The 13,319-nt window shown below is 36.1% G+C and overlaps 1 protein-coding gene across 1 annotated transcript in view; it reads right to left on the bottom strand.

Annotated features, from left to right (window-relative positions):
* Nucleotides 1–3,962: 3,962 nt before the first annotated feature.
* Brr2 (U5 small nuclear ribonucleoprotein l(3)72Ab) overlaps nucleotides 3,963–13,319 on the bottom strand; it is a 155,458-nt gene continuing 146,101 nt past the window's right edge. The window contains exons 32-34 of the mRNA XM_089088243.1: nucleotides 12,309–12,504; nucleotides 9,876–9,999; nucleotides 3,963–4,158 (exon numbers count right to left, since the gene is read on the bottom strand). Coding sequence (XP_088944369.1) covers nucleotides 4,037–4,158; nucleotides 9,876–9,999; nucleotides 12,309–12,504 — 442 coding nt within the window. The 3' untranslated portion in view covers nucleotides 3,963–4,036. The remainder of the gene's footprint in view (nucleotides 4,159–9,875; nucleotides 10,000–12,308; nucleotides 12,505–13,319) is intronic.

Below are 13,319 nucleotides of genomic sequence, written 5' to 3'. Positions count from 1 at the left end.
GAGAAAGTTCCTGTTTTTCCATTCTCACTGACAACGAACCATAAAACAGGAACATGAATTGCTGTTGACATCCATAAATGTGAGAAAGTTCCTGTTTTTTCATTCTCACTGACAAAAACCATAAACCACGTGGTCCTGTCACGAGCTCATGAGGCCTAGACATAAATTGCTGTTGACATCCATAAATGTGAGACAGTTCCTGTTTTTTCATTCTCACTGACAACGAACCATAAAACAGACATGAATTGCTGTTGACATCCATGAAAAACATCAAATAAATTGACCAACACACATAACCATCCAAAAAAACATCCATCAAAGTGAGAAAATTCATGTTTTTTCAAGTGAGAAAATTCCTGTTTTTTCATTCTCACTGAGAAAACCATAAACCACGTGGTCATCGTGGGATCAATTCTCACTGACAAAAACCATAAAACAAGCATAAATTGCTGTTAACATCCATCAAAGTGAGAAAGTTTCTGTTTTTTCATTCTCACTGACAACGAACCATAAAACAGACGTGAATTGCTGTTGACATCAATGAAAAAAACATCAAATAAATTGACCAACACACATAACCATCCAAGAAAACATCCATCAATGTGAGAAAATTCATGTTTTTTCAAGTGAGAAAAATTCAGTTTTTTCATTCTCACTGACAAAAACCATAAAAACATGCATAAATTATGTAAAAAAGTTGTAGGTGGCAGCAGTGGTGAGTGTCACGAGTATAAGATAGCCTTCTACTAACAGCATACAGAAATATTGGATTGATTTATCAAGCAGCATTTTAATCTCACCAGGTATAATACCAATAGTGGGTAATATACATTCTTAATTTGTAAGAAATATGCTTTAGTATCACTTGAAATGAAGATCAAATAAGACATAATATGAACTCTGGAAATCCGATTATTTCTCTCTCTACAAGAGTGAATTTCAAGCTATGATACAAATTCTAAAGCTAGTCTATAGTCCCAATACTATCAAGATGGCCTTACTTCAAACTTATGTACAAACTAATCATGACATGTCCTTTTAAGAACAAAACGAGTCCCAGTCATTGAACTGAACCATTGTGAAGAAGTGATGCCAAATTAAAGGTAAAAAAATAAAGTAAACTTTAAAATGGACTGTTACTTTATCTTATATGGAATTGATAATATTTTGATTCTGTAAAAATTTTCCTTAATTGGTTTACATTAAATGTACCAAAAGTCCTATATTATTTTTGTTTCCAGTAATGTGCTAGTTTTGTATAATCCTAAAAGCATAGGAAAACATAATTAATTGGTTTGTTTGAACTAGTTATAATAATATATATTAAATAGGCTGCGAAGTTATAATTTTTGTCCGTTTTAAGTTTCAACTTCGCTCTTTACTTCCCTCGGAAAAACCTTGTTTCTTTTAAAAATTAATTTTTGTTCGTTTTTGATTAAAATTTAATGTAGAAACAACGCTGCCATGATCTTTTTTAATTTATACAGAATAATGTATGTTCGTTTTAAGTTTTAATGCCACTTCTTAGTTTCAGTTGAAAACTTATTTTTAATATAATTTCTAATTATCACCGATCTAGGGGAAATAAGATACTTCTAAAAAATACTGCAAACAACCTTGACAGCTAAGAAGAACTTTCACTCTATAACATAAAGTTCATTATCCATACTTCACAAAACAATATATGTTTTTCAGGAACGTTTGTTCTTCGATGAGCAAAAAGCTATTTCTACTCGGCCGGCTTCTTCGCCTGGAAAAGCCATAATGAAGACAGGGTTTTATAAATTACTTGCTGACTAACAGAAACTAGAAGGCTACTGTAACAGAAGAGAGCTGTTTAAAGGCTTATTTATAACCTGATATTTGTACCTAATCGCTTTTTATAAATCTGATTTGATAGCGCCTTCCTATCAAATGCATTTTCGGCTGTTTACCCAACTTACTTAAATGAAACAAGGATCTTTTTCAATAAAATGGCCAAAAAAAAGGTGATTTCAAAACCTAGGCAAGAGCAAAAACTAAGGGAGCAGGGACGTCTCTTCCCCTCAATTACCGCCGTTAGAGATAGCACACAGGCTTCATCACAGAGTGAAGTTTGAAGGTTCAATTCAAAACTGTTGATCAATCAAGCTTAATTTTTGTTGCATGTTTAGTTGAAAAGTATTTAGTTTTAGTTAATTTGTTTTCGCAATAATCTTTTTCTTTTAATGTGACTAGGCGATTTATGAAACTTACTAAGAGGGTCTGGATGGGGAGTATATGTGAGGGGTTCTTATAAACCTCCAGTTAAGGGCTTTGGATCATAATTATTGCAATGGTACCGTTTTATACTTCCAAACTTTTCCACTTAAGAGGTGGTACCAAAAGTGCTGTTTTTAGTGCTATGTGGCACTTTTGGATGGTAAAATTAATAAAAAGCTCGTAGATATGAATAATAGGTTCAAGATCCACCTTCCCGGGATATGCCTTAAAAAATGAGTGCTTCACGCTTACAAAAATAGTGGATTATCTGAAAAGTAATCATACGAAGAGACAAACCATGATTGAAAAAAAAAAAATCCAAGCTGGAATCAAACGCATGATAATGTAATTTGAATTCCATCGTTCTACTGACAGAACCACGCCACTAATAGTGTAATTTAATATATTGATGTTTGTACGACTTTAGTTGTGTAGTTTATTAATGGGGACTGGAGAAGGAATTTGCAGGAAGTGTTCTTGCAAACATCCAGTTAAGGGTTTTGGACCATAATTATTACAATGATACCTTTTTAGGCTTCGAAGATTTTTCACTTAAGAAGTGGCACCAAAAATGTTGTTTTCAGTGCTATATCTCACTTACGAATGGTAGAATTGATAAAAAGCTCGTAGATATGATCGGAACATCATACCTACGGGCTACCAGAACATCACTAAAAAGATCTAGTAGCCCACTCGCCCTAGCTTTTCCACTTAAGACATGGCACCAAAAGTGCCGTTTTTAGTGCTATTTGAAACTTGCAGATGGTGGAATTTATAGAAAGAATGTAAATAGCGAGATTTCCCTGTTTCCGAACCTATCTTCAAGTACAAGATTGGATTGGGCTGCAGAGCCCTGCCCTTGATCCTGAGAATTGGGGATGGAGACTCCAGAACGGCATGTTGTATCTTATCTTCACGGATCTTCCAGCGGCACCAAAGAAAATTCTCACGGTCGTGAAGTGTGGTTGTAAGGGATCCTGTAATAGTGACCGGCGTAGCTGTCATCGAAATGGCATCGAATGCGACATTGCTTGCAAATCTTGCAAAGGAACTAGTTGTTCTGATGCTCAGGTCCGAATCGAAGATGACGAAGACTTGTGATCGATTTAATAAATGTGATAAATCTCCAATCCTTTTGCAATTTCAAATCATCTGTGAATTTTCTTTCAAATTAAAATTAATGATTTAGCTAGTTGTGAGAAGTTGATTATTGGATTCTAAGATTTTGTGGTGGCCACGTTTAGGGTGGAGGGTGGGGTAAATTGGCTTGGACACGACTTCTTTTCCTTATTAGCAGTAGATTTGTTTTCTGTATGAATTCAACTTCGCGTAATGTTGCTCTCAGACCTATATTGACGCTTGATTTATGGGAGGGAAGGGGGAGAGGGAAACTGAGCATGATTGTTCAAAATTAAAACAAAGTCCATATTCATGATTTACGTACCAGATTACCTATGACCGACTTTCTATACATACAAATTAAGTTTTTTTTTTAAAGTAGTCATTTTAGAAGAAAAGAGTGAAAAGGTCAGTTTCGCCTCGTCCGATTTCGACCGATTTTTTATGCGTTGGAGAGAATTTTTGTTCAGTTCAAATGCTACCAAAATCAAAACTGTTGCAATTTGTTTGAGGTTAAACCTTAGATTGACTGTACTATTCATGATGCTCAAATAAACGGATGATCTAGGATTCCTAGGCCTAATGTCGAGGAAACATTTGAATATATTTAATATTTTATTGCGATGAATAAAAATGTACACAAAGAGTTCTATATAGTGTCTTTCCTAAGACGGAATTAGTCCATATCGGATTCTTCTTCTTCTGATTCTGCTTCACCAATATCCACTGAAACTTTGTATTCCTGATCGCAACCCATGTATGCATCACTCATAAAGTACAAAACATATGAATGATGACCTGAAATAATTTGAAAATTTATTTTCTCAACCAACGGAAAACAAATATAATACGCAAATCCAAAAGTTGGAGACACTAAATTCAGAAAGAGTTGCTGAATAAAGTAAAACAGATAGCAACGGTTTGTTCGTCCAAAATCATTATGCATTTATTGTACAAATGAGTCTTGATCGATTAGAAATTGAAGTTGCAAGGCCAATTTTGAAACATGATACAGACAAATTCAAAATTGGACATCTAATGATATTTCTGATGTCATAAAGCACTGCAAAGAGGTCAAAATTATTGATCCTTCTGTATTAAAATAATCCCTTTAACACCTTTCAATGATGTTTCAGTGCCTTACTAATGGCGAAAAAAAAATTGAAGAAGAAAATAAAGAGACGCATCTCTGCTACCCATGCGAAAATGTGATTTTCCATGTAGCTAAACATGGAGGACTGTAATTCTCCTTAACAGGTTTTCGGCTATGATGATTTAAATGATGCAGTTTTCATTCCGATCTGACGACCTTTTCGAAGGGCTTCAGGCTATTTTTGAGATTTCCACAAATTTGACTTTGCAATAACCTTTTACCATTAACATTAATCGAAATAATATCTACCATTCCTGAATATACTTCAAATGAGGATTCTTCTTTACTTGACATTTTTTTTCAAAACGCGTTTTAAAGTTTTCGGTTACTAAGGGCTAGAGTTTGTTCTTTGCTAGGCTGCGTCTCACACTGCCACCATAATATTGCATTGGTAAATCTAGCTTAGACCAGCTCGTTGTGTTAAATTGACATTCTAGATTACGAATGACTCGCAATCACACGCATTATGAATATGAATCAATGACCTAAGAATCACACGCATTAGCTTCTATCCATTATTTAGCACAAATCAGCGTTTACAGACTAGTGGAGCCTCAGCAAAGAGTGATGTACCTCCCATGTATTATTTTTCCCTCACAGTCTCGCATACAAAGTCTGATAGTAGAAATTTGGGAGGTAACACATTCGATCGGAAACTAAAAGTTCCAGTGCTTTTTCAAGGGCCAAAAGTGATTAGATGACACCTGACCCCTCTTCCATTTCCTTTGTTTTTGTCCCAAGCAACGCCTAACACCCCATGGCATTGAATCGAGGTTTTGACCCAGCCATTTTGCTCAGAATAGTCAAAATACCCCATAAATGTCCCTTTAGGTATTACTTGACCCACTCAGCCCTAAAGATAAGGGTTCTAAATTCTTCACAGATAAATTTTAGTAGAAAAAGTGGACATGTCGCACCTTGCTAAAAGGACATTGGAAAACAATTCAATATTTACGATTGGAAATGGTATTTAGGCCCGTGGTCCCCCAAACCACCAACCTTTCTATGTATTCCGCCAACCTTCTCGTAGAGAATCTGGGATAAAGGAACAGATGTGTAGAAGAGTGTACAAGGTCCAGTGACCGGTGTTTATCAAGAAATTAAGATGAACGCAACATATGGAGATTTAACAAGGTCTTAACAAGGAGTGACTACTGCATCACCACAAAATGCTAGAAGTCATCTGTCATAAATGCCGCTGCCCTGCCTGGAGGAGACCCTCGACTAAGATCATGTCCTTGTTCCGACCCCATTGAGAACGACTCAAAGCTCTTCTTGCAAACAAGAATAAGATCCCAATATCTGTGCCAATAAACTGAACGCCCCCCCCCCAATACATAACTTTCCTTCAGTCACTAGACTGAAGACTGAAAAAACTTTAGTACTGTACTTCAGCTACTCCCGTCAACCAAAGCCCCAGGCGTCTTAGATACTCTGGTCCAGAAACAGATCATAGCCCTCCTACACAAGGCTAAAGACATCTTAGGTCATAAGCCTAAGGCATAGAAGTCTTGAATCACAGATGAAATCCTCGACCTACGTGACCAGAAGCGGCATGTTTTCAACAATGAGAACCGAAAAATAGTGAAATGTATAACAGGATACAGCGGATAGTAAACAGAAAGCTCCGAACAGTCCTTAGAGCTTACACACGGGAGAAATGTGATTCCTGTGAGAATGAGTTCAAATTAGAAAATAGGCCACAGGTTGAATGAAACAGTCGAAGACCTCTATTAAAGGCTATTAAAGAAAAATGGATAAACCACTTCGAAGAGAAACCAATCTTAAAACTCGCTGTGCTAACAGCATCTCCCAAGGTGAGGTTTGCGACCAAAACATTTACTAAGTGTTTACTCGCTCAGTGAGGTAAAAGACGCCATTCAAAGTCTTCAGAATGATAAAGCTTCAGGTACCCAGAACTGCTTGAAGCTGACTCCCCTTTAATAGAGGGTAGATTAAATGAATGGATGTTGCCATGCTGTCGAGAAGCCATTTTTCAAAAGCATGGGTGAAGATGGTCATAGTGGCGCTTCACAAAAAAAGGCAGAGAAAATATCAAGCCAGCCAGCTAAAATAACAACAAAGATTGTTCTCCAGACCTTTGTAGTAAGGCAACAGGGATAAATTTTTAACGAGTGTGGCAAAGAAATCCTTAAGCTATTTATTGATTTCAAGAATAATTCCACTCTAGTATGGAAAAATAGACTGTGACTAGCCAATTTATGTGTACTAGAAAATAAATCAACATAACCGAAAACATGTATGACAATTATCAAAGCTTCATTCTGACACCAGTTAGGCCAGACAGAAGAGTTTGCAACAGTTTCGAAAGTGCTGATGTTGGATTCTCTCACCGAAATTCATTAAGTTCTTTTCTCATGCCTTTCAGTCCCAGCATCCCTGCTTGCAAACAATGTGTAAGTGACCACTGTCAATGACACCCTAACTCATAGTAAAGACTTCGACAATCTGGCACAAAACGAGCCTAGTCTACCGGCCTAAGTTTCATAACTTGAACACGTTGCAAACAGCTTCAATTTGTGTCTGTAAACCCAATTACTACGCACCTGAGCTTTAGGGGGATATACACTAATTGGTCACTAAACCACCATCTCAAACTAATCACCATAAAAACCCTATTATACCCCCTAGAAGTTTTTTTTCAATATTGTATTGGTCTAAATATTTTCAATTAATATGTCGTGAGTGTGTATATTTTAGTCAAATACAGTGCTAAGTATTTAGAATTTAATGATTGTTAAAAGTGAAGCCTAACCTTGTTAAGAGTGGGGCTGCCCTTTCCTCAATGCATCGCTCTTTACACTGAAGTTTTTTTTAGACAATTTAAAAAAGCTTATTATTCTAATTAAACGGCCCGTGTGTTTCAGGAGTCGTTCTTAATGAATTGGGACAAAAAGTCCAACTCTAGCGTAAAGAACGATTGATGGAGGAGAGGGCAGCCCCCCTCATATAAGTAATAATTTATGTTCGTTTTAAATTTTAATGTTGCTCCTTACTTTCATATGAAAAAAACTTGTTTTTTTTAAATTTAATTTCTAATCGTTTTTAAATAATACCGGAAAATCCGGCTCCCTCTCCATGAGAATTTCCTTCTCCCCACGTACAATCCGTACATGGAAAGTTATTCCTACGTAAATCCCCCCCCCCCACCGAAAAAAGAATTTCTCTCCATACGATTCTATTCTAGCTGAAGATTCCAGGTGAAAAACTTTTCTTAGTGCACTTTTATTTCAAATGACGGTTTTTAAAATCATGCCAGGGCTCCCCTCCTCCATGTAAAAGTTTTACCGCAAATAACCCGCCCCTAGTAGAAAGTTGCACCCGACTTTTATCTCCGAAGGCATAGTTGTTGGGCCTTTCAACTATGCTGAACAAAATGCCTATCTCGAAATTTTGATCGGATGCCTTTCAGGAAAAAAACAGAGGTGGGAAGGGGCTAGTTGCTGTCCAATCTTTTTGGTCACTTGAAAAGGCCACTAGAACTCTTAATTCCCGTTCAAATGAGCCCTTTCCTGATATTATAGGACTATTGGTTCGATGCAATCACCCCTGGGAAAACAATTAAACACATATTCGTGATTTTTCTTTTGACAAAAATAACAAATTCCAAATTTTTGCACAGACAGGAGCTTGAAACTTCTACAATAGGGTTCTCGGATATGCTTAATCTGACCATGTGATTTTCATTAAGATCTCTTGACTTTTAAGGGATGTTTCCCCCCTTTTTGAAAATCAGGCAAATTTTCTCAGGCGCGTAGCTTTCGATGGGTAACAATAAACTTAATTAATCTTATATATTTGGAATCAGTATAACAAGCCGATTCATTGGATATACCTATTGATATCAAAATTCTATTTTAAGAGTTTCGGTCACTATTGAGCCGTGTTGCTCCTTACTTACAGTTTGTTACCACGAACTGTTTGACAAAGAAGTTGAATCGGCAAGTAAATTCGTGTACCTAGGGAGCTTACTATCATCAAAGAAAAACTGCTTCGATGACATAAAACGAAGACTTGCCCCCGGATGTGCAACCTTAGACAGGTTGCCCCCCCCCCTTCTTTAAAAACAGACACCTATCAATACAACTGGAAATAGGACTCTTCGATTCACGAATGCCAAGCTACCATAAAAACCATAGTTATATCAAGGGCTAAGAGACAACAGGGATTGCATGAATCAGCACTCTTTGTATTGAGGCAGGGTTTCCAGACTGTTTAAATTTTTAATTTCTTATTCAGAACTTCGCTGAAAACAAATTAGGATGAACAACTTTAAAAGTCATCGAGAAAAATAATTAGATTCTAAGCATCAAATGTAGGTCTCATGAAACTAATGAAACTTCATGACTTCATGAAAATTTGTAATAAAAATAATTCGTAATGTAAAGTTTTATTTGCAGTTTCATAACATATAATTTTCAAAACTACTAAACAACTGCTAGATTTTTCAGAGAAACCCAAATAGTCCTTTGGTAAGGAAATATGAATTCCCGTTTTGGAACTAAAAATTTGAGCAAACAGACGATTCTTCTCGTCACTTACGATCAGAAAAGCATCATTCTAGAAATCTCCACTAAAAAAATACTAAAACATGTACGAGGGATATTCAAAAACTGACTTATGTTAGGAAAAAAATATGACTAAAGCAATTATACTTTTCTGTCCTTTATAACGTACAATTGAAAGTCACATCCAGTGTATTTCTCAACAAAATCTCTCTGCAAATTGACACTTAACATATCAGCGAATAAACTCATTAATCCTGTATTCACAGAATTCGGCAATCTACCTATATCGTCATATCACAGTCGAAGCGCTGTGACTCAAGTCTCTATGCACAGGATCAAGAAACGGATTTTAGGACAAAGAATGAATAATGTGGTGAATATTCAAGCATCTTCTATCTGAAACCAAAGAACAGCTCTCGAGCGATTTTCCGAGTTCAGAAAAAATAGTCAAGCTTGTTTTGAATCGCTGTTCTTAAATGCTACGATGTACTGCATTATCTCTGCGTGACATAAAAAACCATGCTCGAAAAAATTAACCAAAATCAGCCATTCCTGCTCAAAAAAAGGCCAGCTTGATCTTTGAAACAAATAGTTATAATGTTAATTTTAAAAATAGACAGAAAAAAAATTCACAGCTAAACAAGTGAGATTAGGGAGGGACTCTTTCAGATTTAGCAAGAGATAACACTAGGTCTATTCTTCAGCCATCCAGATCAAAGTAAAATTACTCTATGGCTAGCATTATTGCATTCAGAAGAGGAAAAAAAGAAAAGAGAGAGAGAGAGAGAGCGAGATAAAGAAAGAGAGAGAAAGAAAGAGAGATAAGAACTGACCTGGATTTGGGGCAACAAAGTCGAGCTTGATCTTTGCTTTCTGCTGTAGAGTAAGCCTTTTGATAGAAAGCAAGGAATTTGTTTTTGGATCCCCTATTACAACCCACCAGCCTTCTTCACGTTTCTGCAAAAAAAAGAAGATATAAAAAGGAAGAATAAGACACTAAAAAAGGACTAATCAAAAAAAGAGACACATTTACTCAAATTTTTACTCAACTACAGCTAGGGCGAGTTCTATGATTGTCATGAGAAAATTCATAAGCTAGGTTCCTAATAGCTAAAGGTAAACATTGTAGCTCAGCAAGTTTATATAATGACCTAGAACTACAATACGCATAATTCTCTATAAAATATTTTGAGATAGTTTGCTGGTTGGATCATAGATACTCTACAGCCCCAGAAGCTGTAAACCACTTCAATTTTTTTTTAATTTGATTGGATATGTTTAAGGTTTAATTTTTGACAAAAACTTCTTCTAAAAAAAACATGAACAAAAGATAACCCTTGATGGTTTATTAATAAAAATATGCAACTAAGAAATGAAGAAGCAAAAACTCATACATATATAAATGAAAAAGAAAAGAAAAAAGATCTATCATAGGACCCCGATATTTGCATTTTTGAGTCTAGAGCAACAGCAGAAACAATTAAAAAAAAGATAAAAACATTACAAATTAAAGACAAAAATATGTGGCGAACACCAATTGCAATAACAGCGATATAAACTAAGATATACAGATATATGTAAGAAAAAAAATGAACAGGAAGAAATCAAAAATATTTTTCCAACGAATTTTAGCTAAAAACACAAACATCAATTCCTGAAAAATCATATTGTCACTTCACATCCACTTAAAAGTATCTTAAGGGGTCATTTGTTTCAAGTGAGATTTTTATTTTTGGAATACTGTTATGCAGAAGAACGTTTAAAGTTTACGTTAAACTTTACAGTTAAAAAGAACCGTATCAGTGGGGACGGGAATTCTTCTCAAATATGATGCCGAAGAAGAACATAAATTAAACAAAAACGGGGTTCTCAAAATGAAAGTAGAGAGGAACATTCTGCCGGTTCCTCAACCTTTAACTCTTTACACTATTATTAGACGTTTTTCCATTAATGCTTTAAGAACGAATGTAGTATTAAGAAGCAATATGATAGAGGTTCTTTTTTCTTTTTACAATACCTTCTTCTACTTTTTCGCATGCTTACCAATGGTCTGCGTAGCGCAGGCACCGATCTCCTGATAATCTGCCTTTGGCCGGGAGTGCAATGCGTGGTTGGGGGCAAATCATCCGTCGCTACATTTGTTTTTCCCCAACCTATCTCCAGTTCAGAGCTGGTGTAAGCTCTGGCTGAGCTTAGAGACTCACATCATTGACCTCCCTCCCAAACCCAATAACTAGCGACACCAGGACTCGAACCCCCGTCCTCAGGATTTCAAGTCTAGCGCGCTAACCACTCGGTTAGGAAAGTTCAAAACACGCATTACAACGCCTAATGGTTGGATTTCAATAATATTGGGTTACTGATCTGTTTAATTACATAGGGGAAAATATTTTCTCATTTTTTGAGGATAAGCAACGCTTAAGAGACACAATAAGTACTGACTGAGAAAGAACCGCATCGCACCATACTTACAAACACAGCTCAGATGTAAATTTAAAAATCAAATCTGTTTTACGGACATCTTATTAACGTACTGTCAGTAATTTGTGCTAGTAAAATTCCAATTTGGCAAGTCAAACTCTCCATAAATTTGCCTAATAGTTAAGAGAATTTATGAAGGACTAGAGTTGGCAAGATAAAATCTCTGCTAGGCCATAGCTGAAAGATTGTTTCCATATCTGTTTATTTGTGTTCGTACGGATTTTGAAAAATTCATCGACTGCTCTAATTTTACAATCAAAAATCTAAGAAATGGGCACAAATGGCAGCAGTGTCCTATAGCTATAGGTAAAATATTGCGTGTGTAAATCACATGTAGGCACCAGTACCGATAAAATCCGTTTTTTCAAAGTTAAAATCGACAAAAATAAGGTACGTTGCCTAGATGTAAATTGTGTAGTCTACACAAACCTTATTGAAGATAGATACAGAAAACAAAGGAATTTCCAATTCCAGGATTTGTACCTACAGCTTCCTTGCCTACCAAGGTAATGCTGGACACATAGGGGGGGGGGGGGGAAGTGAAAAAACAGAAGTATATTATGCAAAGAATTAATGGTAGCATCGTAAAACAAAATTTCACGGAGGGGAAGAGCGACCCTGCATTTCAAGAGGGGGCAAATAAAAAACATACAAAACCAGGGATATTATATAAAGAATTACACCAAATTATTGGGAGGATTTAAGTTTTAGTTGAGAGGAAGAAAGACCCAAATCTTCCCCCCCACGAGGTAAACTGCTGTCAAATGGTGATCAATACAATTTACCTGTGGAAAGAATGGTGCAATAACAGGACCAGCAATTTCATCTTCTCTTTCCAAGTTTACGTTGACGATAACTTGTTCACCAGACTTGAGTTTTTCTTTGTCATGTACTTCATAATTCAGCTCAATATTAGGATACCTATTGCAAAATCTTGCTACATCGGCCATTTGTTGGTCGCTCAGCTGAAGCAGACGGCGACTAAAAAAGCATAGGGTTTAGACCCTCACTCAGATTAATTTCTACTCGTTTTGAGTATGACTTATTTTAATTTGTCTGTTTTGGGTTTCATTTATTTATTGATACTGATTTGTGGTAGTTGTATGCTTGGTAGATTCTATTTTTGTTAATTTTTGGTTTAATGGGGTTCTTCACTTTTTTTTTGAAAAACTTATTTATTTTGTGCAAAAAGATTTTTGATTAATTTCTGTTCGTTTTATATTGACGTAGTCTTTTTCAGGGAGAAAGACTGAGCCTCTTCAGAAGTTAAACAACCATCCCTTCCGAAATACCCCCTAATAAAATACCTTTAATACCCCCAGGGCATAACTTACAACCATTGCCCCGAATCTCTGGGGTTTGTTTCATCCCAAAAAGCCTTGTTATATGATATTTTCACTATTTTGAATAGAATGACTATCTTAAAATTTTTTATTAGACGCATTTCGGCGAAATATGACGTGTGTGTAGGGGGGGAGAGGATAGCAGTCCTCTGGTCACTGATACTCATAAAAAGGGCACTAGAGCGTATAATTAACAACTCAATTAGCCACCTTTGATGTTTATATGACCACACTTTCTATAAAAACCCTATATGTACCCAGGGAAAAACTTACAACCCTTCCCCTGAGGGTTGGGGGGATTTTTTATCCTCAGAGACATAATTTCCAGACCTTTCAACTACGTTGAAAAAAATGACCATATCAAAGTGTTGATCGGAAGTGTTTGGGGAAATGATGGGCACGGGGAGGGGATTCTCCCTCTGATTACTTTCGACTCTTAAAAAGGGCAATAGC

The sequence above is a fragment of the Artemia sp. Qi Xiang Cuo genome, chromosome 4 (genome assembly GCF_049724085.1).
Source record: "Artemia sp. Qi Xiang Cuo chromosome 4, ASM4972408v1, whole genome shotgun sequence".
Taxonomy (NCBI): Eukaryota; Metazoa; Arthropoda; class Branchiopoda; order Anostraca; family Artemiidae; genus Artemia; species Artemia sp. Qi Xiang Cuo.
Note: the sequence above shows the minus strand (reverse complement) of the source record. Positions and strands in the feature narration are given on the sequence as shown.